A 23,299-nucleotide genomic window follows, 5' to 3' on the forward strand; every position below is an offset into this window, starting at 1 on the left:
TGACTGTAAAAAGGCCACGGGGACAGAGCTTTCCATCTTTCTGCTGCCGCGACAAATATGCCTGCACATCTTTTTGCTTTGTCTCCGCTCCCTGCTTCGTCAGCGAATGGCTATAGAAATATTTTGGCAGGCTGCTCTTTGTTTTCATTTTCACAAAAGATGCAGTGAGGGAGCGAAAGGGAGAAAGAGCGAGAGGGAGAGCTGCTGGGTAGGAAAGGTAAAGGGATGTTGTCAGAGGTTAGAGGGACATTTAAAAAGAAGGACAAGCACAAGGGTGTACATGGAGTATGAAGACAGGTTATTGGGAAGTGGAATGAAGGCAAAAAAAAAACAAAATTGAGGGATCGGGGGTGAAGAAAAGGGTGACCTAGAAGAACTAGTAGAGGATAGAGAGTCAATAGAAAGTAAACCAGGTGAGGTGGGATAAAAGAGGCAGCAGAAAAAGGGTTAGAGATATTGGGGTGATGGGTAGAGGGTAAAGCACAAAGTAGGGGAATCAATAGGAAGAGGAGGGGGCAGGTGGAAGTATAGTAGAGGAGGAGCCTGCCATTCTGGTACCCAACTCCAATCTAAACAGCAGGAGGAAGCTGTAAATCAGACTAATGCGACCAAGCTGTAATTCAGACCAGCAGTGCCAGGGCGCTAGTGCGGGGACCCCGAACGGCGGGAGTGTACAAAATGCTGCCGAGAGGCTTTAATCAGTGCAACGATCCAAAGATATGGTCTCCCCCAATCAGCGGGCTTCCTGTCAGTCACACACGACTGAACCGGACCAATCAGGCTCCACCAAGGTTCCAGACATGCTGGCTGGGCTTTGGGCTGCTGCCAAACAAGAGAATTATTCATCTAAACTGGAAAGGTGGAATGGGCCTTTAATTCAGAGCATAGAGGGAAGAGGTGATAGATTTGTCAAAGGTTGGACATAAAAGACTATGGGATCATGTTCTACAATGGCTCATCAGAAACATATGGTGGAAGATGAGAGACACAAGGGAGCTTTAGAGAAGGACTTAATCATATTCATAAGGGGGAGTTCCTGCAAGTTTAAGCACCAGAATATGTGACAGGCATATCTGTTCAGATCTGTTAACAAGAGCTCTTATGCCAATAAATCTCTCATTAAACACAAGATGAAAAAAAATAACACAAAAGCCCCATTATGAGTTTAATCTGACAACTTGTTTAATAAACATAATGATATTCACAGCTGCTGACTGTCCTAAAAAAAATCCCAACCAAACAAAAATAAAAATATTTCCATCGATCTTTCTCTAGTTCTCCATGTCTAACATGTCTAACAGATCTGCTGTTGGCAGTCACCTCTCTAATTACAATTACAACACCCATGGGACTTCCATAATCCTTGCCAGCAATGAGCTACAAAATAGTAAGTGAGATGAGAAATTGCATCAAACTTACCGTGAAAACATCATTTGAACTCCGAACATGTAAAACAGGCAGACAAACTTTCAAATTGCTCGCTATCAGAAGCTGCCTTTTTATACCTGCTTTTCACTCAAAGGGGAAGGAGGGCAATGCATTAACTTAAAAGTGAGCGGAAAATGCAAATGTAGTCCACTTTATCATCAGGCATTCAAACAGACCCTTTCAACTCGACAGTCCATAATATTTCAGCTTTGATGATCAGGAAATGGCCGTGGCTCGATGGTAACACCGAGCTAGATTCTGCTCTGGTAGTGGTGTAGTAGTAGAACTAGAGTGACTGGCTGGGCTACACACACTGTGCATGTTAAAGCCACATGCAGCGTCTTGGCAGCAAAGACGCTACAGCAGCAGCCAATCAATAAAACCTTGTTACGCTAATTGCGAGATCATAATCTCCATTCCTACTTCTGCTGAATATCCAAACAGTCACTCCATTAGCCGAATTATTCCCCTGTGCAGTTTCTCCATCTCCACCCCTCCCCCTTCCATTTCCTCCTCGTGTTCTCTTTTCTGTGACATATTTCTCTCAAACAGCAGTTCTGCTAAATTAATTCATAAGTCAGGGAGAAAGACATCAAAAGAAAACATTGTCAAGGTAAAGTGCTGATGAAGTATATACTGTTTCTTTCACTTTGCTGTGGAGCTATGAGAAGGAATCTCTCACAGTGCATTATCTTTGATCGTGTCGCTTCGCACTGCTCTGTTTAGTTATAGCGAGAGGAATCTTACCTCAGGTGATCTGGTCTACTAAGACCTTCATGATACAAAAGCCTCTCTACTTAGGAGGTGCTCTAATCCTTGCCACTGTGGAGATTTTCTCAGTTCAAACCTCTGTGACAACACTAGGAAATACCAGAGCTTCTTCTCGTTGGTTACTCTTTTCTACAATGATGCCAGGACAATGGCCAGTGGCCACAGGGGCAGACAAAGAGCTTGTTGATGCTAAGACCAGGGTCCACGACCTTGTCATTGAATCACTAACACTTTGTCACTCTGCTTGGGGGGGAAAAGAAAGTCTACAGAGAACTAAGGAGGGTCAGACAGCGATGCTCATGGGAACATCGATATGACAATGGCACTGACCCCATTTCCTTGTGACTCATCACTAGAACGTACCCATCTAAGCACTGAACAGTCTGATAAGGTTGCGTTGCCAGATTTACTCACCAGCGCCCTGTGAATGACCTATATGAATGTGCAAGATGTATAGAAAATTAATTCATATAGGTAAGCCACGTTAAATAGAGCAATTACATGGTGAAACCGAAGTGAGAGAAAGCCGAGCACTGAAAAACACACTCTTCACACAGTTTCGAGGCAGAACTGCTGACCCAAATGCATTTAAATGCAACGGGGGTAGAGACTGAAAAAGAGAAACAGTGAGCAAAAGAGCAAAAGAGGGGGAGTCAGAGAAAATGGGTGAAAGATAAGTTGAGGGAGATAATAAAGCAGCAACCACAGAAAAGTCAGCTTTAGGCAGTATGATTAGTTTAAGTTCGAGATAGAACATACTGAGAATAGCAGAGCACACTGCTGTATACCGCACCCAACTGTTCTGTAAGAATAACACTAATTAATAAATGATAAGTCTTGTTTTACCTAAACACTTGCAAACAGCACGAGCGTTAATGCCGTTACTTCTGAAGAACATGAAGCATATACTAGCAGGTATAGAATCATATTTTTTATGCCGTATTAGTGCAAGAAATGATTGCACTTTATCAAAACATGCTTTGATAATGTCAATCAAACTGTGGCTTTGTTCCAAATTTAGTGACCAAACACTGATAACAGAAAGCATGCAAGGATAAAAAAAATCCCTTTATCGGTGCTTATGATGTCGTTGATGTGAAATGCATGATGAAAATAAACTACCGAATGGTAGTTTGAGAACATTACTTGTACCACAAAGACGGTGTAATGTAAGAATAAGCAGGATGGGTTAGAGAAATGCATGATTATTCAAATTCACAAAGATTTAAGATGTTCAGTGAACCGTCTCAACAAAGGTGCCCTCAACCTTTATTTAAAAAATCTGCTTGGATTAAAAATGTAGCCCAGCTAAAGAGGTGCAGATCAGTGATTTTTGGATTTTCCCATCTCTATGTTTTGTTGTCAGAGTGTGTGTCCACCCCTTAGGCCTCCCTGATTCTAGCTGTCAGAGGGAACGAGAGGCTAAACTTGGTGAAGCGGAGAATAGAGCAAGGCACATGTCAAATGTGAGGGGATCTTGAGTAAACAAAGTATAACACAGAGCAAAGCAAAATCGTCTCTCATCCTATCACCGTCTTTCACGCTATTTCCCTCTGTCTCTTTCTCTCCTGCTTCCCTGTTTTCTACCTATCTGCCGCTCACTCTGTCTTCTCTAACAAACCGCAATGCTTCACCCACCCATCAGTAACTGGTGCTGATGTCTAATCAGTCAATCAGCACTACAGTAAAGCCACATGTGCTGTATGAAATTAACTGATAAAAGCAGTGGTTAGCATTTTTTTTTAGAAAGCCAAGTATCTGCATGACAAATCTGTCAAATGACAGCACTGTCCCACTTAAAATGACTTTGTGACAGTCCTATTAGTCTGAGCCTTCTGAATAAACTTTACATGTGTAGAAAAGACAACGCAAGCAGCTCTGTGTCCTACTCTGGGCCATAAGCCAAACCTTAACAAACCAAAGCATTAAGAAATTTAGCAAAAAAGCAAATGCAACTGAAACACAGAACTACTGTAGCCTGCGGGTTGGTTTTAATAATTGCAATTGACAGGGACAAATTCCCTGCTCCCCTGTGTATGTCAGATGGGCTTATTCCCAAACTCCACAAATCCCCCTGTCCAAACACAACCATATGGTCTCCCAGTTGTTCATGACCAGCTGTGCTACAGTGTATCTGGCAGGGTTGCCATGTGCTATAGAAGAGCAGCGACTGGCCCATTCTAACTTAATAAATTCTTTGTAATGAAGCCAAAACATTTCTTTATGTCGGCTTTTGCCAAAATTGTGTGCAAAGAGAATGACTGAATATCAGGAATATAGGTAAGTAAAATTGTACGATGACTCTGTCACTTTACAGTAAGGTCAATGCTCTTTTTATGGGAAATTTGCATATTTTCATTGGTTTAGCTTCTATGGTTTCTGTGTACTTAGCAGAAATCTAGTCATGATAGGTTAGTACTGTGAGGAATTGCTAACCCAGTGCCTGGGTTTCCCTTGCCTACTGCACTATAAACCTAGCAGCAGTGTTCAGCTTCAATTTATAAAAGACAAGAACACATGTTTTATGTTATATATTATAAAGTAACCAATCATACATTTAATAAACATCATGTCTTATATTTCAAGAATATAGTTCTTTAAAAAAAATTTGCCTACAGTGCTTAATTTTAAAAACAGGCGTTTGAATAAGCACATTAAGTAGTCTATAAATTTCATTGTCAAGTACATATGCAAAAATGTTGCATTTATTACTACATTACCAATTTTACTGTTAATTGCTCTTTGAACGATTGTGACATCATTTTATTTGTTTGTATGCGACATATAGAATATAGCATGTCCTGTGTGGCATCTGTGAGTCTAAAAAAGAACAAAATATCTTTAGTCCACTTGCTTTCAGCTGATGTCACATAAGTGTGTGGTTCCTTTCAGTAACAGCGACTTGTTGTACATCTCAACAAGAGTTGACAACAGTGAAAGAAAAATGGCTTTAAGACTATTTGAAATGATCCTGAGGATGTGATATAACAAGAGGGAAAAAACAGAGCAGGTATTCCATTATTAGAAATTTGGACTCACCTGGTTTGGCGCGAGGAACTCGTGATTGTTTTCGTTCATGTACATGTTGTCACCATCAAACTGTAGTACAGAGACACAGGGAGTGTGAGAGAGAGAGAGGGAGAGAGATGAGAAAACAGTGAGGCAGAGGCCAACAGATCACAAAAGGGATAAAAAAAAGAAATTCTGTCAGTCAGTGCCGATACAGAAAGAGTGTAACACTGCAGCCTAATGACTGCAATAGACCTCGATGCTCCGGTGAATGTCAGTAATTACAGTTCATTAGAGACTTGTATAATTAGGCCCTGTCAAAGCTTGTGTAACTCACACTCTTCCTCTTAGCTTGCCTACAGCCTGAGTGTGTGTTTGTAAGTGTTATGCACACCTAACTGCCATTATTCTCCGTGTGTCATGAAGCAACAAAGGCACAACAGAGTAATAATCGCAACTGCAGCCACCGATGTCTAGTTAGTCGGCTACCCAGTTGGTTCAGTCAGTCATTCTTGCACATTCATATCTACTATAGAAAGGTTCTTTTCATTTTCTTTCCAATCGCTGTAGAACGAAACGGTCTGTTGGTTGGTCAGTGAGTCCACCACTTTTAAATAGTTTAACATTTATGGGACATATTTTCATAAATTGAAGTAAAAATATCTAATATCCGGGGATTGTCCCTTTGGGGAGTTTTGCTGTACCACCATCATTAGATTATTATTTTTTTTACTTAATGACATTGCCATCATCAACTACTGCATGTATTTAATGCAAATTAACAAATGTTGATTTGTGTTAAATTAACATTTGCATTTAGTGCAACATCAGTCATCTATGTCTTTCTCAACATTAGCCTGCTAGTACTGCCATTATTAGTATGTTTTTTTGCAAGCCTCTGAGGCTCTGTAGGTGCTGATTTGTAAGCATGAAAGGTTAATCAAAGGCAGCACTGATGGCAGTAAATAACCTTTGTAAGTCAGCTATTACGTAGTATTAATCAAGAAACTGATCTACTGTGCTATAATGTCTGCTTGAACAAGTACAGGAGTTTCTAGTTTAAATGTTTACAAAGACAAGCATTAAAAAATTAGTTCTGTTAAGATCACACTCTGTTAAAATGAGACAAGTTTTTCACATGGAATTACATTTAAAAAACAAAAAGATGTAGATACCATGACATTACCTATTGGTTTTGTAGACCAAATTTGAAGCTTAGGCTTTAGCACTATGATCACTGCCATCTATGTGCTTTTTAGAGCCAGAATTCACTACGTCAGGACAAGAGACTCGAGTGCTACCCAAGCTGCATCATTAGAATATATGTGTGAGATGCACAGGTCTGCTAATTAATTGCAAGTCCATCCATCCATATTCTGCTTATCTAATTCAGACTGGCGATTAGGCTGGAACCTACCCCAGCTGTCATGGGGCAAGAGGCAGCGTGCAACCTTGACAGATCGCCAATCTACTGCACAGCTAAAACAGAGAAACAAACAACCATTTACACCTAAGTCCAATGAATCTAACATCCATGTCTTTGGACAGTGGGAGAACATGTAAACTTCACCTAGAAAGGCCCCAGCCGGCCAATGGATTCAAACCCAGGACTTACTTGATAACAGGTGATAGTGTTAACCACCACAGCCTTAATTCAAATTAATATAAATATAAAAAGAGAATATGGAACAAAACTTGTATAGTCTGTTTGCACAACTAACCACACTGTCTAACCACACAGTCAGAAAAATTCAGATCATTGCATTAAAACTGTCTAAAAGGCACCGACATCACAAACAAGGTCACTTACGTTTTCTGCTGTTAAACTTGTTATTTAACCATTTTCGCAGTTTCAGTCTGTGGGGACTGACCTGCTTTGGGAACCAGCCTCAAGTGGACATTTTAAGAAGTACACTTTTTGGCACTTCTGCATACTTGCAAATTTTTCAGACCCACAAGTTGCTGATTGTCTTTGTTTATATTGCTCATTATATTTGCAAATAAAAAATCATAAATGTAAAGCAAAAACATCATCAAATTTATCAAATTATGATATAATACCAGCCTGTCACTTAATACACTAATAACCCAAAACAACAAGAAAAACATGACAAAAAACATCCCAAGCCAACATTTTTACCAACCCTGTCACCTATTTAGTAATACACACAAAGAGAACAGCCTTTAGCTTGTTTTGCACTTTGCTAGTGAAATCAGGACAGGACAGCCCAGCGATTTCATAGCTCAGAAATACCAAGCTAAAGAAGCCTAAAGGGGAGGCATAGGCTAGAGAAAAGGTGACAGTTTGAGGTTATGGAGAGGCGATGAGAACGACAAGGGTGTATCCTGGAGCTAATGGGGAAGGGGATAGCGATCTTGTGCAAGTAGGAGGCCAAGTAGGGAACACACTGTAGGTATTTGGGGGGGGGTTGAGAGAGATACATTTAAAAAAAGCACAGGGAGCATGAATGACACTGACATAAAGGAGGAGAGGAGAAGGGCTGTAGCCGCAGTAGTGGCGACAGAAGCCTGTGGTTGTTCTGGCTGTAGAGTGATTAACACTGGGGTCACAGCCAGAGGCCGCAGCTTGAAAGACACAGGCATATAAACATGCACACACATTCACACACACGCACGCTCACTCACACTCTCCCAGAGGCCTTCCCTCCCTCTCTGTCTGACACTATTTGGCACCAACCATTTATGAGAAAACAAAACACACCTCAAGACAGCTCGTAGTGGCTGAGATGAATTACTGTTGCTACTGTAAGGTCAAATAACGTGACTGGTTTGTGCCTACAGTGAGTCAGAGTGGGAGGGTGTTTCTCAAGCTCTGGCATGGTGACTGAAAATGGACCCAGGTCTTATTGTAGCAATTTTTCACCACATGCAAGTATTGCAGGGACCAATTTATGCTAATCACTTGTTCTTTTTATCAATTCTGGGATTTTTTTTTCTTAACATTCCAATATTTCCATTTAAGTTATAGTCAGATTCAACTCCAGCACAGTTTTCATTAACATTTATTTCCATCTTCATACATAACACATTGAGGGCAACAAATAAACCAAAGTACAAAGGCAATTCCTTGCAACATTATTCAATTCGAAGCCCCAGTTGCATTTCCATGTTATCATTCAGCCTCTGATGGAACTGTTACTTCTAGTGCAATAATTTCTGCCTGATAGCACTATTAGTTTGCAGAAGGAACAATCATTGTATTCTGCAATGAAAATACAATCACTTTCTTGCTCTTGGAGAATGATTTTACATGCTGTCCTACTCACATTGTGCTAGATGTCATGGTGTCTTAGAATAGTTTATTTTCACACCTGTAAACCAGATCTCAATGAGCAAAACAGGGTAAGTGCAAAACAATTATATCAAATGTCAAAGGAGCAAACTGAGGTCTGCAACTGTGCTCTTGCTACACAATGGGAGGAGTCTCCAAGGGCAGAGCTGTTAAAATAATAAACACCATCTAAAATCAGAGGAAAAGGTAAAAATAATCATTTCCTGGTACTGTGAGGTTAACAACTGGTGGGTGTACTGTACATACAGTTTTTACAAACCTCGGTTGTCATGCTGTGCTGATTTTTATTTAATGCTCTCACTCTAATCTGGAGTGCGTCAAAAGGAATGATTTTACCTTTTGTGAAATGAAATTACTCCCTTTCTTGCCTAGACATAGATGAAACCATCAATACCATTCTCCTGTCTCGACACCAAATTGATGATAATAATTAAAAAAAACAGGCAGTTAGATTCACTTGGCTGAGGAACCAGCTCATCTGAGTAAAGACCTTTAAAAAAGGGTTAGAAAATCTACCAGTTAACACATTATCTCATTACATTTTATTTGTTTAGAAAGAAGTAAGAACAAGAAGTTTTAGCAGCAATTATTTTTTGAGACGAGACTGTGTCCTGTCTTTATGCTAAGCTAAGCTAACCAGCCGCTCTTGCGTACCTTTTCTTTTGTTTTATTAAAGGCCAAACTCAATTCTAATCTTTCTGAATGAGCTTTGTTCAGCCAAGCACCTAGCTGAAGTGTACTTGACTAAGACTCTGAAGGCCTAATTTGATGCTTATCTCTAACCACTGACCTCTGACTGTTAGCCTCCAAGATAACTGACCACTGAGATTCATTTCCTCATTTCAAACAAAGAGAAGACAGACAAGGGCTCTGACGTTAGAGTAGGTGATGCTAAAAAACACGTAATTCATTATAATAAAGGCCTTTGGCAAACATTTAATCTACTGAAGTAATCAGGAAATTAGGGATGAAAATAAAGGAAAAATTAGGGATGAAAATAAAGGAAAAATAAGTTGAAAAGTATACCAAATCTTGACTTTGTATAATCTGACTCTTAATTCGAAGATGTTTTCCCAGAAGTCATAATGTGTTCTATGTGAACATAGAAGCAGCGGATATATGAGGAAAAAGGGAGGTTTGTAAGAGAACAGCATGCATGTCGTGTCTCTCTGTGTTTGCTTTCCTGTGGCTTCGAGGTCATTAATCATAGCGGTCAAATCTACAGCAAAACAATTGAGCAAACGAAAACACAGACAGAGAGAGAGAGGGGTTGAAGGGAGGAGGAAAAACAGGGCGAAGGTGGGAGAGGTAGAAAGCTACAGGGAGACAGAAGGGGAGAAATTTTTGAAAAGATTGAGGCTTGAGAAAGAAAAGGGACAAGTTAGGCCTGTAGAACTGATGCAGCTGACACCAGTTTCTTGTTTGCATAGCAGAAATGCAAATAGAGAGCGAGGGAGAGAATGGGAGGGAGAAAATAAAGTGGGAGAGATGCTATAAATAACTTTGTGTTTGCGTAAAGCCAAACCAATGTCAGTTTGATGCAGGAAGTGCACCACAGTTGTAGAGGTTATAGAACAGTTGACTGAAATGCAGCATATCAGAAACTGAGTTTTGCAAAGCCTTCAAACATAGGTTCACACCTTTAGTTTAATCTAGTTTCATCCATTCATTAAATAATATTTTTATATGGGATAAATGAGATTTAGGATCTTTTTTTTACCTTTAAATAACACTGGATTAGTTTTTTAATGGATAGTAGATACAGTAATCTTCTGTAAGGAATACATTTCTTGCCTTCATTCATTATGTTCGATGCAATGAATGCAAATGGATAATGAACTTTCACAGTATCAGGTCTCGGTCATATTTCAGGTTTATACATAGCATCTAATTTTTATTTTATAATAGATATATGAATCTGTATTAATGTACTTTAAATATTTCCGTTTTTGGTTTAGATAAGCATAGGTTATATTGAGGATGGAAGTAAAACATCACGTTTTCATGTAGCACTAGGAAGCAGATGGAGGAGTATGAACTGAGATTATTCTAATTCATAGACAAGAAACTCATAAATATTTGTATTTTTCACCACAATCACTGGCCAAAAACAACTGCATTGTCGTATTATTTGTACCCAATGGTTAAATGTCACAAACATTTTTTTTTTATGTTTACAGATCTTAAAAAAGGTCAACAAGTTTTATGCTAAAATTCAACTAAATCAAATCAATAATGAACAAATAAGAACTCGACAGAGCTTGACAGATATAGGGCTGATTTTAAGACCTATATTCATACCGATACTTGGTGACTTAAAAATGTGACATTCTGATACATAGGCTGATATTTATGTCCTTTCATAAACCTCATTTGTCATGTGTGGTTATTTATTTATTTATTTACACTGTCCCAGACTCTGCTTGTATCAGGCTGTTGTTGTGTTTGTGGCATTCCAAACACTTGTTGTCAATATGAAAGTTGTAGAGTGTTCCTCTAGGCAACATCAACACTTGTAACACAAATGAGGGGTGTTTCTCCTGTCTGTTCTTTACAGACATTTATTTTTCATTATCAGGTGTTTAAAAAGCTGATACCAGTAACTGGCAAATAGCTGACAGTGGCCAATAACACCAGGCTGCCGATACACTGGTCGGACTACGCTGAAAAGTATTCACCAGTACTGAGTACTGCTTAGAGATGAAAGGTCTCTTTTACCCAAATTTAAAATCTGTACAGCCTCAATATGTTGGACTCAGGGGGCTTTTATCTATTTATTTAAATGGATTCCTTAAGTTCAATCGGTACATGGTCAACTCACTAAGCATTTTGAGATCAGTTTTATAGCAAATCCCAACGACTGTTACTATATAACTACACGACGTTCTTTCCTACAGTGCTGCTAACCTGTATTGATCTCGATGGTTTTCTCATAAGGTTACTGTGAGCCCAGCTGTGCTTTCCTGTATGTACTGAATACCAAATAACAGAACCCTTAAATGCAGCCAGAGATGTTTTAGATTTACAGAAAGATGAAACAGGAGAGATGTGGAGAAGAGGACATTACCCTCCTCCCAGTCTTTTTCAGGGTTACAGCATGAGCCTCCCTAGTTTTCCACGCCAGCGTAACTAATCGCATGTCAGTCAATGTGCCGATGGAAAGAGGCAGCAGTCAAAATACCTGTGTCAGGACTGTGGTCATTAGAGCATTCAATGACTCTCTGGCAGGCACATATACACGCAAACAGACACACAAACATTAATGCACACACACACACATACACACACAGGCATACAGACATAACCAAAGTGCAGAAAATAAGTGGGATGGTGCGATATAAAGCAGTATTGGACTGCATGTGTTCACGTGTGGATATCTCTGCTGCTACATATACGGGCTTCTCTGGGTTGTATATTTGCACACACATACGGCATGAGCATGGGTGCATTATGTTTTAAGAGCTGGATGTATGCATTCTGCAAACTGGCCTTTGTGTTTGTGCACTGTCTCCTGTTCCATAACACACACATTGATCCCAGTGTGATAAAGATAACGAAGTTAGGCCTTTCATAATATTTATTTTCCCATAACAGACCTGCTCAGCCACGCCCAGTCATATAACTGCATGCAGATGAAATGTGGTCTTCATTACCTGAGAGCCTTAACACAGAAACTAGTGAGGAGAAACAGAATTGCCCTTCTTTCTCGACTGAAAGAGCACAAAATGAATTGAAGCAGCTGAGATTTTTTACATTACCATGACAAATACATTGAAGTGGGGAGGAGAGAGCCAAAGGGAGCGGCAGAGAGAGAGAGAGAGACATGATGGTAGACAGAAAAGGGCAGACCAGACAGAACGACCAAATTCTGCGAAGAAGAAAAAAAAAACACATCAGCTCAATTTGTGCTCGACTGTAAGCTGTGAGCTGAGAGGAGAAATAAAATAAGGCATTTAGCTGGGGATCATGTTAAACCATGCAAGTGAATGAGTCTCCTGAGGAGAGTGTTCCCTCTCTCTCTTATGATGGACTTAATTGCCTCTATCAGTGTTAAGATATAACATTTATCTCAGGTTTATTGCTCAGCTTTATGATCTTGTCCATCACGTTGAGGGACTTCAAGAAGCATGCCACTTTTCAAATGACATCTTAAAATAATGCATAACTGATTAGAAAGCAAGATGGTGGGGCATAATTTGTATCTGGAAGATGAGAACATTTTTCAGGATGAGCAAATCTGGTATGTGTGCAGGACAGTGAAGCAGAATGTTTTTGATGGTTTGCTGGATGGATTACTCTTCTGTTTCTGGCTTTTTCAAAATGCATGGTTCACTGGACTAAAGGCACACACATCTCCCCCACCTCTGACCCCCGAAAGCTCTGGGTAGGTGTATGGTTTCAGATGGCCAGACAATCGTACCATTGTGCTCCTGTTAACACAATGAAAACAAAGCTAACACATCGCTGACATTCAGCAGCCCCCACTCTGCCTAACCTTGACTTACAACACAACAATATGGAAGATCAAGTGAAAAATAACAAATGAGATATCAAATCGCACTTAAATCACGCACAAATCAATTGTGTTGATTTTTGTCTCCACACGAGTATTTAACACAGAGTCAGAGCTTAGCATGATTTTAGAATGCCACATCATTCATATATTATTTCATTTCTTTCAGGTGTGGTTCTGATCACCTGAAACAGGCAGCTACTCGTCACATGAAGACTTGAAAACCACATCTGCTTGTTCCATTAAATCTATTAAATCCACTTGCATTATATCATAGTGCTTACCACACAATAGGAGCCTTTCAAGGGCAGTCCCGGAGGAAGCCAACAAAGGACCCTCTCTTTCAGGGACTAGTCAAGTAATTCAGAAAGAGCCAAACACAATTTTTTTGTGTGTGTATGGATCTTCTCCACCAGACCAACAAGCCACAATTCCACTAAGTCAAGAGAAAGGCTGTCAGAAAAGTGGAAGAGAGCAAAAAGAAAGCAACAAGACACCTGCTTTTACTCACAACTGCCTTATTTAAACATGGAGAAATGTTTGCCCATAAAATAGTGATCCTGTGTGGCAGAAAAAGCATAGACCTAGAAAGAAATGTTAGGCAGTGATTTTAATGTGGTCCATCTGTAGTAACGGGTGCTCTATTGTTACATTCACCTGAAAGGTAATGTTTTCAATAACCTCATCACGACACATGAAGATGGATAACACGAGATTCCTTTTGTTTCCAAAGTAAATCCTAGATTTCTACAAAGCCTGTACATGAAAGATGTGTTACTATTAGGGTTGGCTTAAAATTTGGCAACTTAAAAATAGTTGAACGTGAATGTTTGACCTGTTGTAAATACCTTACATTTAAAAACTGATTTTATTAAATGTGGAACATCAAAACAGATGAAGACATAAATTAATGATCAACTAATCAATTAAAATTTACTGCTTGGTATACAGTGACAAAAATCAAATCTGCCTTTTTGTTAAGAAATAGAGATATTTTGATTGAAACCTACTTGCCCTTTTATACGTCATACACAAGGACATTTATTACTTTCTCAGTTAAAATCACATGTATTGTCTTGCTTTATTCTGCAAACTGTAGCTGTTAAAGAATTTTTAAAAAACAAAAAAAAAACCCAACCTGATGTGCCTGATCGCAGTAATTTAAAAAAACCAACACACAATATAGCACCATCAGGGGAAAAAACAACCTTTTTGTGCATTTGGGAACTCACCATGTATTTAAATCTAAATGCAGCATCCAGTACCATCTACTTCTGTCAATAGGGCTCAAAATAATTCACTGTTCTTTCATTCACTGCCATGCTGACTCCACATCCAGCCTCTGCCACTAGCATTTAGGCAGAATTTTCTATTACCAATCTAATTGCACATTCCACCCTGACAAGAGCTCATTAAACCTTAATTATACACATGTTGTTTTCTACAAACATCTCCATTTGGGTCTCTCTGCCTTGTAATTGTTCAGCAGGGACAACCAGTTGAGATTTCACAGATTGAAAGTGAATAAGAGAGAGGGAGAAAGAGAGAGAGAGCGAGAGAGAGAGAGGGGGGAAAGGAATAGAGAGGTAAAAGGAATGAGAGGAAGAAGGAAGGGGAAGAAAAAAATACCAAAGAGAGAGAAAGAGAGGAGTGTCTGGAAGTAGGTCATGCCTCTCCATAAACAAGGCATGGTTTCTAAAATAATATACCCATCCAGTGGAAGTAATGCCAAACAACTGAGTGAATGTGGAGCTCATGTAATATTTACAGAGCACTAATACATAGATGACAGGTCTTTTTCTCAGCACCCCCTCCCCTCCCCTTTCCAAAGCCAGAGGTTTCTTTTTTTCCCCTTTTTTCATCTACTTTTTTTCCTCTTGCCATTTGAATTTCAGAGAAAGCCAACTACATTGATATCTCTGGCATGGAGGGGGATTGGCGAGTGTTAAGATGTTGAGTTTTCCTTACTTTCTCCCTTCTTTTCTGCTTCTTGTATCGTTCGTAAGCCCCCTACCACCACCTCCACCACCACCGCCACTCTCTACATCGTTCTCCCCACATTGGCTTCGGCTGTGATGTTTTCACACATTTGTTACATTTTCGTGGGGGAAAGTGGGCCTTAATCCTGACTCTTTGAGGCATGGGCGATGATATTACTGTGGAGAATCGGCCTTTTAAAGACTTCTTTAAACTCCAGCTGGTGCTCTAAGGTCACCGAGCACTTGTTCGACATTAAGCCCAGCGTGATGTTTGTAGACTTTAGACTAACTGGCTTTGTTGACTCCGGGCCGGGCTTTCTGGGCACCTTGCATTGCTACTGCAAGAGGAAAAAGCTATAAAGGAGTGGCACTTCTGCATGTCCCATGAGTTTGATAATTATTATTTTTGATATTGAGGTTGATGGTAGCCTACCTGATTTGGCAAATACAGATGCTCAGATAAAACAATGAACATGGATAATGAATTTAAAGCAATATTAAGCCTTGCAAAGTATTTCTGACACACACACAAAAAATATATTTTAATGATGAGTGAACTAATTGAACTGCTGTCTCTGCAGACTGCCATACATTTAATAAGACAATCTTACTTTTTTGGAAGAAATATATCTGTGAGGGGGGAAATCGAATATTTTTGTATGACTATACATTATGTTCTGTTACATTTCACTTTAAATGTTTTCTCAAAACTAATCACCCAATGTGTAAAAAAAAAAAACTGGTCTAATGCCTGAAAGTTGTATTTGTGTTACTATTTAATTCATATGCTCATATTAAATTATATGACCTAACTTTTCAGTCTCTGGTGGCATGAAATGAGAAGTCTCTCACAGACCACACAGTGTCACTGCCATTTAGCACCCAAAAAGCAATAAGTATCCACGCTGAGCCTCTCAGTCATCACCAGGGATCTTCTCAGCCTGTCAGTGTTGACACTTACTCTGTGCATCATTGATACCCACCCAGCAGCAGGAAATAAATAGCCTGTCATCAGACCACTTCTGCTTTGCAATATGCAATATAACAATTATCTTGGAAACGTTTTACAACAGGCACTTATTTTGCATCTGTTTTGTTTGTTTATTCAGTTGGTTAGTTAAAATATTCCATTCAAAGCACAATTACAGTGGAACATCACTCAGTTCTCACTAACATCAAACACACTGACTGTACAGTGTGATGCGAGCCATGTCAAGATAAACAAACATGACTTATTAAACAGGAAAATGAGTCACTCTTATTATCCCAGCGTAATAAATCAGGAAAACACTAATTATAACAACCTGTGCCTGATCCTGACTGATTCACCCTTGCTCTCTGGCTTTCGGTCTGTGTATGTACAGTGTGTGCATATGTGTGTGTGTGTGTGCGTACGTCTGTCACATTCTTCTCCTGCTGCTGCCTTAATAGGCAGTCTCTTAGATATTCGCTACAGAATAGTGCTCATGCAATATTAATAACACACCAAAATATGGAAGCTGGAGCCCCCACTCCTTCTCTCACTCTCTACATAATTGACTATGCAAGGCTCCAAATCAGCTTGGAAAAAGACACAGAGAGACACAAAGCAAGGAAGAGAGCAGGAGAGAGGGAGAGAGAGAAAGGGGGATATGGTGAAAAAACAAAGTCCTGAGTCCTGAAACGATCCTGTCATCTTTGCGTTGCAGCAGATTCTGAACCTTCACCCTATGTATCACTGTCAAGGCAGTGGAGCTAAAACAACAACAACAATAACAACATCTACACGATAGCTCAAACAGTGTGACTCCCTGCAAAGGATACACTGATGCTAATCCAACCTGAGCTAAGCAACCCTCCACTCAAGCATATTTGAGAGTCGTTGTGCATGACTTTAAACACTCAATGTTTTTAATTATTTCATTGTATCATTCTCAGTAAATGCAATTACTCTAGTTCCATTATAGAAAATAAAACTTGAACTGGAGCTAAATTAAAGCAATCATGCATTCGGCATGCGTAAGGTTACCTCTTAAGCTTGAGTGATGTGCCAATGGGTCAGGCCCACAAAAGTTTAAACAGTTGCACAAGAAATATAAGGCATGTATTTAAATCTATAACATTTTCAAACAATGTTGAATAAGGTGATTTGCACAAATTTAAGTTACTGCTATTGGCACTATGCAGGAACATTTGTGTGAGTGGGTTCTCCTTTTATCAGTTCTTATGTGTGCACATAAACACATGCAAGCCCATCTACAAGCATACGGCTGATGCAATACATATTCCCGCCAATGGTTTCACACAATCCCAGTAATCTATACGTGGTGGTAATGCGCCAAGATTCGCAGCAATGTGCCAACAAACGCAGCGCAATAGAAGCCTGAAAGCTAGTATGCATGGGTGTAAACAATGCAGGTTTTAAATACTCAAAAGAATTAGATTCACGAATGTCTTTTGATGAAGAAAATGCATATAATGGATTTTTTTAACCTCACTGATATGCAACATTTCAGTGAGAAATATAGATATTCAAACTTGTATTTTCGTTTACACATGAACATCAAAAATCTAGAAAACAGCATTTTCACTACACATCAAGTACAACCTGCAAGATGGACAGTAGGATAACATCAGCACCTACGATCTTAACACATTTCCCCAAAACTAAGAATGTAACATCGGCATCCACGTCACTGCATTGTTAGCTAAGCTATGCAACAGTGAATGACAATACTGTAAGCAACTCAGTCCTACACCATACTGTAAGACTGTAAATACCCTCACTCTTTCTCTATCACATCCATACATCCCCTCCCATAATCATGGCTTCAGAACAAAATCAAAAGGACCACATTCCCCTCTGAATTTGTAACATTACTTAGTGCTTTAGATTGTTTGGCACCACAGTGGCTCATTGACTATCTTTGCTTCTCCAGCAGCAACTGGATCCAGGCTTCAAACTTGTATAGACTTTAAATGTCCTCTGTGTGCTTGGGTAGGTTTTCTCTGGGAGTTCTAGTTTCTCCTGTGTTGATGCTCAGTCAATGCTGCCTACCTTGGCCCAGGACACTCACTAAACTTGATTTTTTTAAAAAACATACATATATATATATATATATATATATATATATATATATATATATATATATATATATATATATATATATATATATATATATATACATATATATAGATATATACATATATATCTATAGCAGTAAGTGTAGAGGGGGTCCGGAGAGAAGCATTCAGCCAGTGGTGTTGGGGATCTTGTCAAACACTGATGGAATTATGAACGTAGAACCGTACCATCAGATTTTGATCCATCATGCAGCACCATGTGGAAAGTGTCTGATTGGCAACGACTTTTTTATAAGTATGACAACAATCCCACACACACTGCCAGTGCAGTAAAAGCATACCTGGATACAAAAGCACACAATGAAACAGTATCAGTTATAGGTTGGCCTTCCCAGATGCCAGACCTCAAGTTAACTGAAGCAGTATGTCAGAGAACGGAATAAATGACAGCCAACATCCAAAGAAGAGCTTCAAATGTCCTTCAAGAAGACCGGAGAACTATTCCTTTAAAAATTGAAAGAAAGCTTGCCTAAGAGAGTTCACATTGTGTTGAAGAACAGAAGTGGTCATACCAAATGTACTTCGAGGTCTGTTTTTCCCTTATGTACTGTGCTTACTGTACGTATGTATACTGTATTTCCATGTATGCTGGTACATTTCTACGCCTATTTCAGGGTTTCATAGCAAATTATACAGAAATGAGGGGTGGCTTAGAACTCGATAAAGTGTTTTCAGCCAGTTCAATGTCACGACTTGATACTCAATAGCTTTTTTAATCATTGTTCCCTGTAGTATGGGTGCTCACTAGTCACCAGGGAGAAAACAGGATCAATCTCTGGCGTAGATCCCCAAACCTAGTTGACTTGAGTGAGTTTAGGTTAGTATATTAATCAAATATTTAGATGATTATGTATAAATCTGAGAATACTTCAATACAGTTTTATTTTGTTTTACTAGTGAGATTCCATTTAAGTCGACTAATACAACAAAAGCCCCCGTCTATATTCATTGTACATCTGGGTATGAGAAGATTACCACAGAGCAATGCCGATCCCGCCCTCTGCACTGAACACTTTTATAAAAATGAACCTTACGCACTTAGAGCTGTAATAGATGTTGAAAGAATTAAAAAGAAAAAGAAAAGGTTGCGGGGGCAGAGTTGGTGGTTGGAGGGAGGGGAGGGGGGTGGGCAGTGCACCTTGACAGGAAACATAGAGGTGAAGAGCAGGAGTTGGAGGTTAGTTTGACATAGAGAAAAGAAGTGGTGGTGGTAAGGAATGTGTGTGTGTGTGTGTGTGTGTGTGTGTGTGTGTGTGTGTGTGTGTGTGTGTGTGTGTGTGTGTGTGTGTGTGTGCTTTTTCTTTCTTTTTTTGGTGGGGGGGGGGAGGAAGTGCCAAGCCCACTTTTAACTGAACTGAGGGTGGTGAGTGGTGGTGTGGTGGGGGACAGAGATAAAGATCAGGGGAAAATAAAAGGGGTGTGCAAGGGAAGTAAGAGGGGAGGAAGGAGCTGGGGTGAGGGGGGGGCAGGGACCTACTACACCTTTACACTTGCTCTCACCGCAGCACCTGATAAGTGCAATGGAAAAACGTCTGGTTTCCTCCTGCATGTTAAGTGGTTTATATTCTCCTCCTCTCCATGCAGCCTGTAGCTACAGTATGCTACTGTACTGACGCTGTACCCAGGTAATAACAGACAAAAGGAAATGACATACAAAACCAAAGGTGAGTAAGACAGAGAGAGTTGGGGAGAAAAATAGCACATATTTTCTCTTTTTATAATGTCTGTGTGTATATGTGTGTTGTGGTTTTTGCGTTGTTTTTTTGTTCTATTCTAATTTGCACACGTGTAATCTGAACACAACAACTTGACAACTTACAAATCTTCTTTCCACTGCTGAACATTTATCCATAACTTTGAGCGTCTTTATTTTACAAACAGCTTCCACATCGAGATTTAGGTGCAATTTAATTTGCACAACAGCGGATTAGATGAAGGTGGATATATATCTTTACCACCTCACGGATGTCCTGACAAGGAACTCATTCCCATGATTTGTAAGTGGGTCTCTCCACTGAAAAGCATTAACAATATTCACTTTAGATAACATATGATTCCGGGCCCTGGGAGAGGATGGGTTTCTTAGAAATGCTTTGTTAGCACTCTCCCCCTTGATAAATGATTTAGGACATGTGGCCTGAGACATCAATACAATCTCTGTTGTAATTAAAAAAGGTGCGCACCAACAATATTACACAGCTTTCGCTTTGTCTGCCTGTCTCTTCTCTTCCTCTCCCTCACTCCCCCACTTTTCCTCCCATTGAGCCCTGGAGCAGTGAAGAGATAATTCAAAAAGCACTTGCATGGAGTGAAACATGAAAAAGGGAGACATATGAAATTAAATTCTCTCTTTTTGCTCTATTGTTCTTTCATTTTCTCTCCTTTGTTACATAAATGCATTAAAGCAAGGCAAGCTAGATTCTAATTATGATTTCCGCAAAAAGATGTTTTATTAAAAAAATGAAAGAATGGTTTCACAAACAAAGTAGACTGACTGTTCCAGCACTTTGTCAAAGTCAAAGTACTGAAGGTGTTCCATCACTTAACTTCAATAAACGTAATCTTTCTTTCTTTTCCTTTTTTTTGTTTTATTTTCCCAACCATGCCCATGAACATTTGTATAATAAAATAAGAGAAAGAATGAGACCTTGATGTCCAAACACAGCAAAAGATATAGGAAAAGGGAAAAACACTTAATTTTCATACATAATCAGATTATTCTTTTTCATGTGAAACAGGTAGAAGTAGCTTTTCCAGAAAGGCACAACTTGGCTTTCGTTCTGTGTCAGAACAAATGCAGTAGGAGTCGATTGGTTGACCGATCATTTGCACCACCTACGCTACTTTGAGAAGCTACCAAAGAAATACCACACCAACCACCATGCCGGATGGGTGCTATTTTTTGGTCAATAATGGGGTGGGGATAGGAGACTCTTTCTATCACTATTAGAGTGAGTGTGGGAAAAATGATAGGCTTGGTATTAGTCAGTGGTGGAGGGTGCAACGCATAGTCAAAGAATGAGGACGAGGTTTAGGTTAGGAATAAAGTTTGAGGAATTGTTAATTGTTTGGTTAAGTTGTTTCCTGGAAGTGATTTCAGTCCAGACATTGCTGACTGCATATTTCAGTTGTTTTCATGCAGATTCTTTTATATTATCAATACTTGTAAGACTCGGCAAAAACTCGATATGTCTTTCTCATCTGATGTCTAGGCACTCTTGTTGTGCAACTAAGGGAAGTTCCTCTTCAGAGGCTTGCTCTATGGTTTAAAAGTGACATGTAGGTGTGGGTGAGACCAATGGGTGTGTGGGTGGAGGGGAGGCTGGGAGAGATGAGTCTTACCCCAGTAGAGGGCAGTCTCTTGCCGTCAGGGTTTGGGCGCATGGGCAGGGAACTGTAGAGCCTTACACCTCGATCTGGAGCACCGTATCTGCTCTGGAGGGGGGGGAGAGAAACAGAAAGACATTCAGTACATATATTATTTTTTTTAAACGGTAATGAAAATATACACATTTTAATCAAACTAATTTTAAAGTCATTTAGTTTCAAAGTTTCTCTACTTTTACTGTCTCAGCCAAAGTACAGAGATCATTCAGTCAATAAATTTTATGGTTCTCCTTTTGTTTACCAGTGTTAGTTCCATAAATTTCTACCAAGTCACAAACCTGCACATTGGCTGCCATGTTAATCACATCACTTCATGGTGATGTACTACACATAATAACTGGATAAAATTGGCTCATGGAGCGGCACTAATGGTGCTAAGCTGTTGTGTTTGGTAGCCAGTGTTCCTATGCACTGGTTTACTACTGGCTCCATCTTTTTGTACATTACACAACTGATAATGGGAGTGTAGGTACTGGGTCTTAAGCCTGCCAGCTCCTCCCCGTACTGCCCCGTGTGGATTTCAGATGCACCTACGAGAGTTGCGGAAAAGCCCTCAGTACTTGGGAAGCTAATGATTCGCACAAAGTGATCTCTGCCAGGGAAAGAGAGAGTGTAGCTCAGTGGGGTTCACACTGTGGCCCACAGCCACAGCATGGGTACCTCGCAGGATTTACTTCAAATCTAATGCTCTTAATCTCTTTGTCTTTATCAATCTCCTCACTTCACTCTCAGCTAGTACGCACAGCACTGCGTATCTGTTATTCCCTCGATATCCTGTTGTTTGCACATTAGCATCACTCTTCAGGAACATGTGTTCAATAGTTTTTGTGTTGTTTCAGTCATCTGATTTTTAGAATAGTGAGAACGCGTGCTTTGTGCGTGTTCATTGATAAAGTGGGCTACATCTTTTTTTTCTCTCTCTACCCGCTTTTAGCTTTGTATTCTGCCTGTTGTGAAAATAAAAGCTGCCATCAGTGATGTGGAAAACTGCCCCCTCATAAATAAGAGGACAAGACATAGTTTTATATTTGGAAATAACTACAGCAGCTGCCTGCTTTGTATAGTACATAATGACTTTGTCACACTCAATCCATACGGTCTGCTAATGAGGATATGATGCAAATTGTTGAAAGAAAACACACAATGCAGTAATTAATAAATATCACATTATCTTTCCTTCAGATCACTTTTCTTCTTCCTTTAACACACAGACAGCGTGCATATGTAGAACACCCAGAAAGACATAAATACATTCAAGGGCATTAGCATGAGAGTGTTTTGTACTGAGACATGCAGTACTTAACAATATATATATATATTTTTTTAATGGCGTGAACTAACCACAGAAGACAAGTGCAAGAGCTTATAGACAGGAAAAAACATATAGGTGTAAAAGAGTGACTCGGCCCCAACTCTTATAGGAAAACACCATAAACACACTTAAGTATATTGTGTTTATGGACCTAAATGCAGAGTGATTGCCATGGGATGCAAGCCACAAAGCAACGTATGCAAAAGCTTGCATATTCATATGCAAAAAACAGACTCGAAACAAGAGTATGATTTACAGTATACTATGTAAGATGCGTACTTTATAGATCAGTAACTGTTACCAGTATGCTGATCAGATGTTGTGGGCTGATCACAGACTGTGCATAGTGCACGCCATCCCCCAAGGCAGAGTGAGAGTACTTGCTGTGTAAGGTTTTGATTTCCTGTGCTCATTATGAAAGGTAAAAACAGATGAGTAGACAGCAGTGGCCATCTTGTCGATGA

The 23,299-nt window shown here is 39.6% G+C and overlaps 1 protein-coding gene across 4 annotated transcripts in view; it reads right to left on the reverse strand.

The window, feature by feature from the left end:
- tox2 (TOX high mobility group box family member 2) overlaps positions 1-23,299 on the reverse strand; it is a 92,854-nt gene that overhangs the window by 37,242 nt on the left and 32,313 nt on the right. For all 4 annotated transcript variants that reach the window (XM_031740431.2, XM_031740434.2, XM_039612483.1 and 1 more), the window contains exons 2-3: positions 21,479-21,571; positions 5,239-5,298 (exon numbers count right to left, since the gene is read on the reverse strand). In XM_031740431.2, the coding sequence (XP_031596291.2) occupies positions 5,239-5,298; positions 21,479-21,571 (153 nt within the window). The remainder of the gene's footprint in view (positions 1-5,238; positions 5,299-21,478; positions 21,572-23,299) is intronic.

Source organism: Oreochromis aureus, linkage group 5, assembly GCF_013358895.1.
Source record: "Oreochromis aureus strain Israel breed Guangdong linkage group 5, ZZ_aureus, whole genome shotgun sequence".
Classification (NCBI taxonomy): domain Eukaryota; kingdom Metazoa; phylum Chordata; class Actinopteri; order Cichliformes; family Cichlidae; genus Oreochromis; species Oreochromis aureus.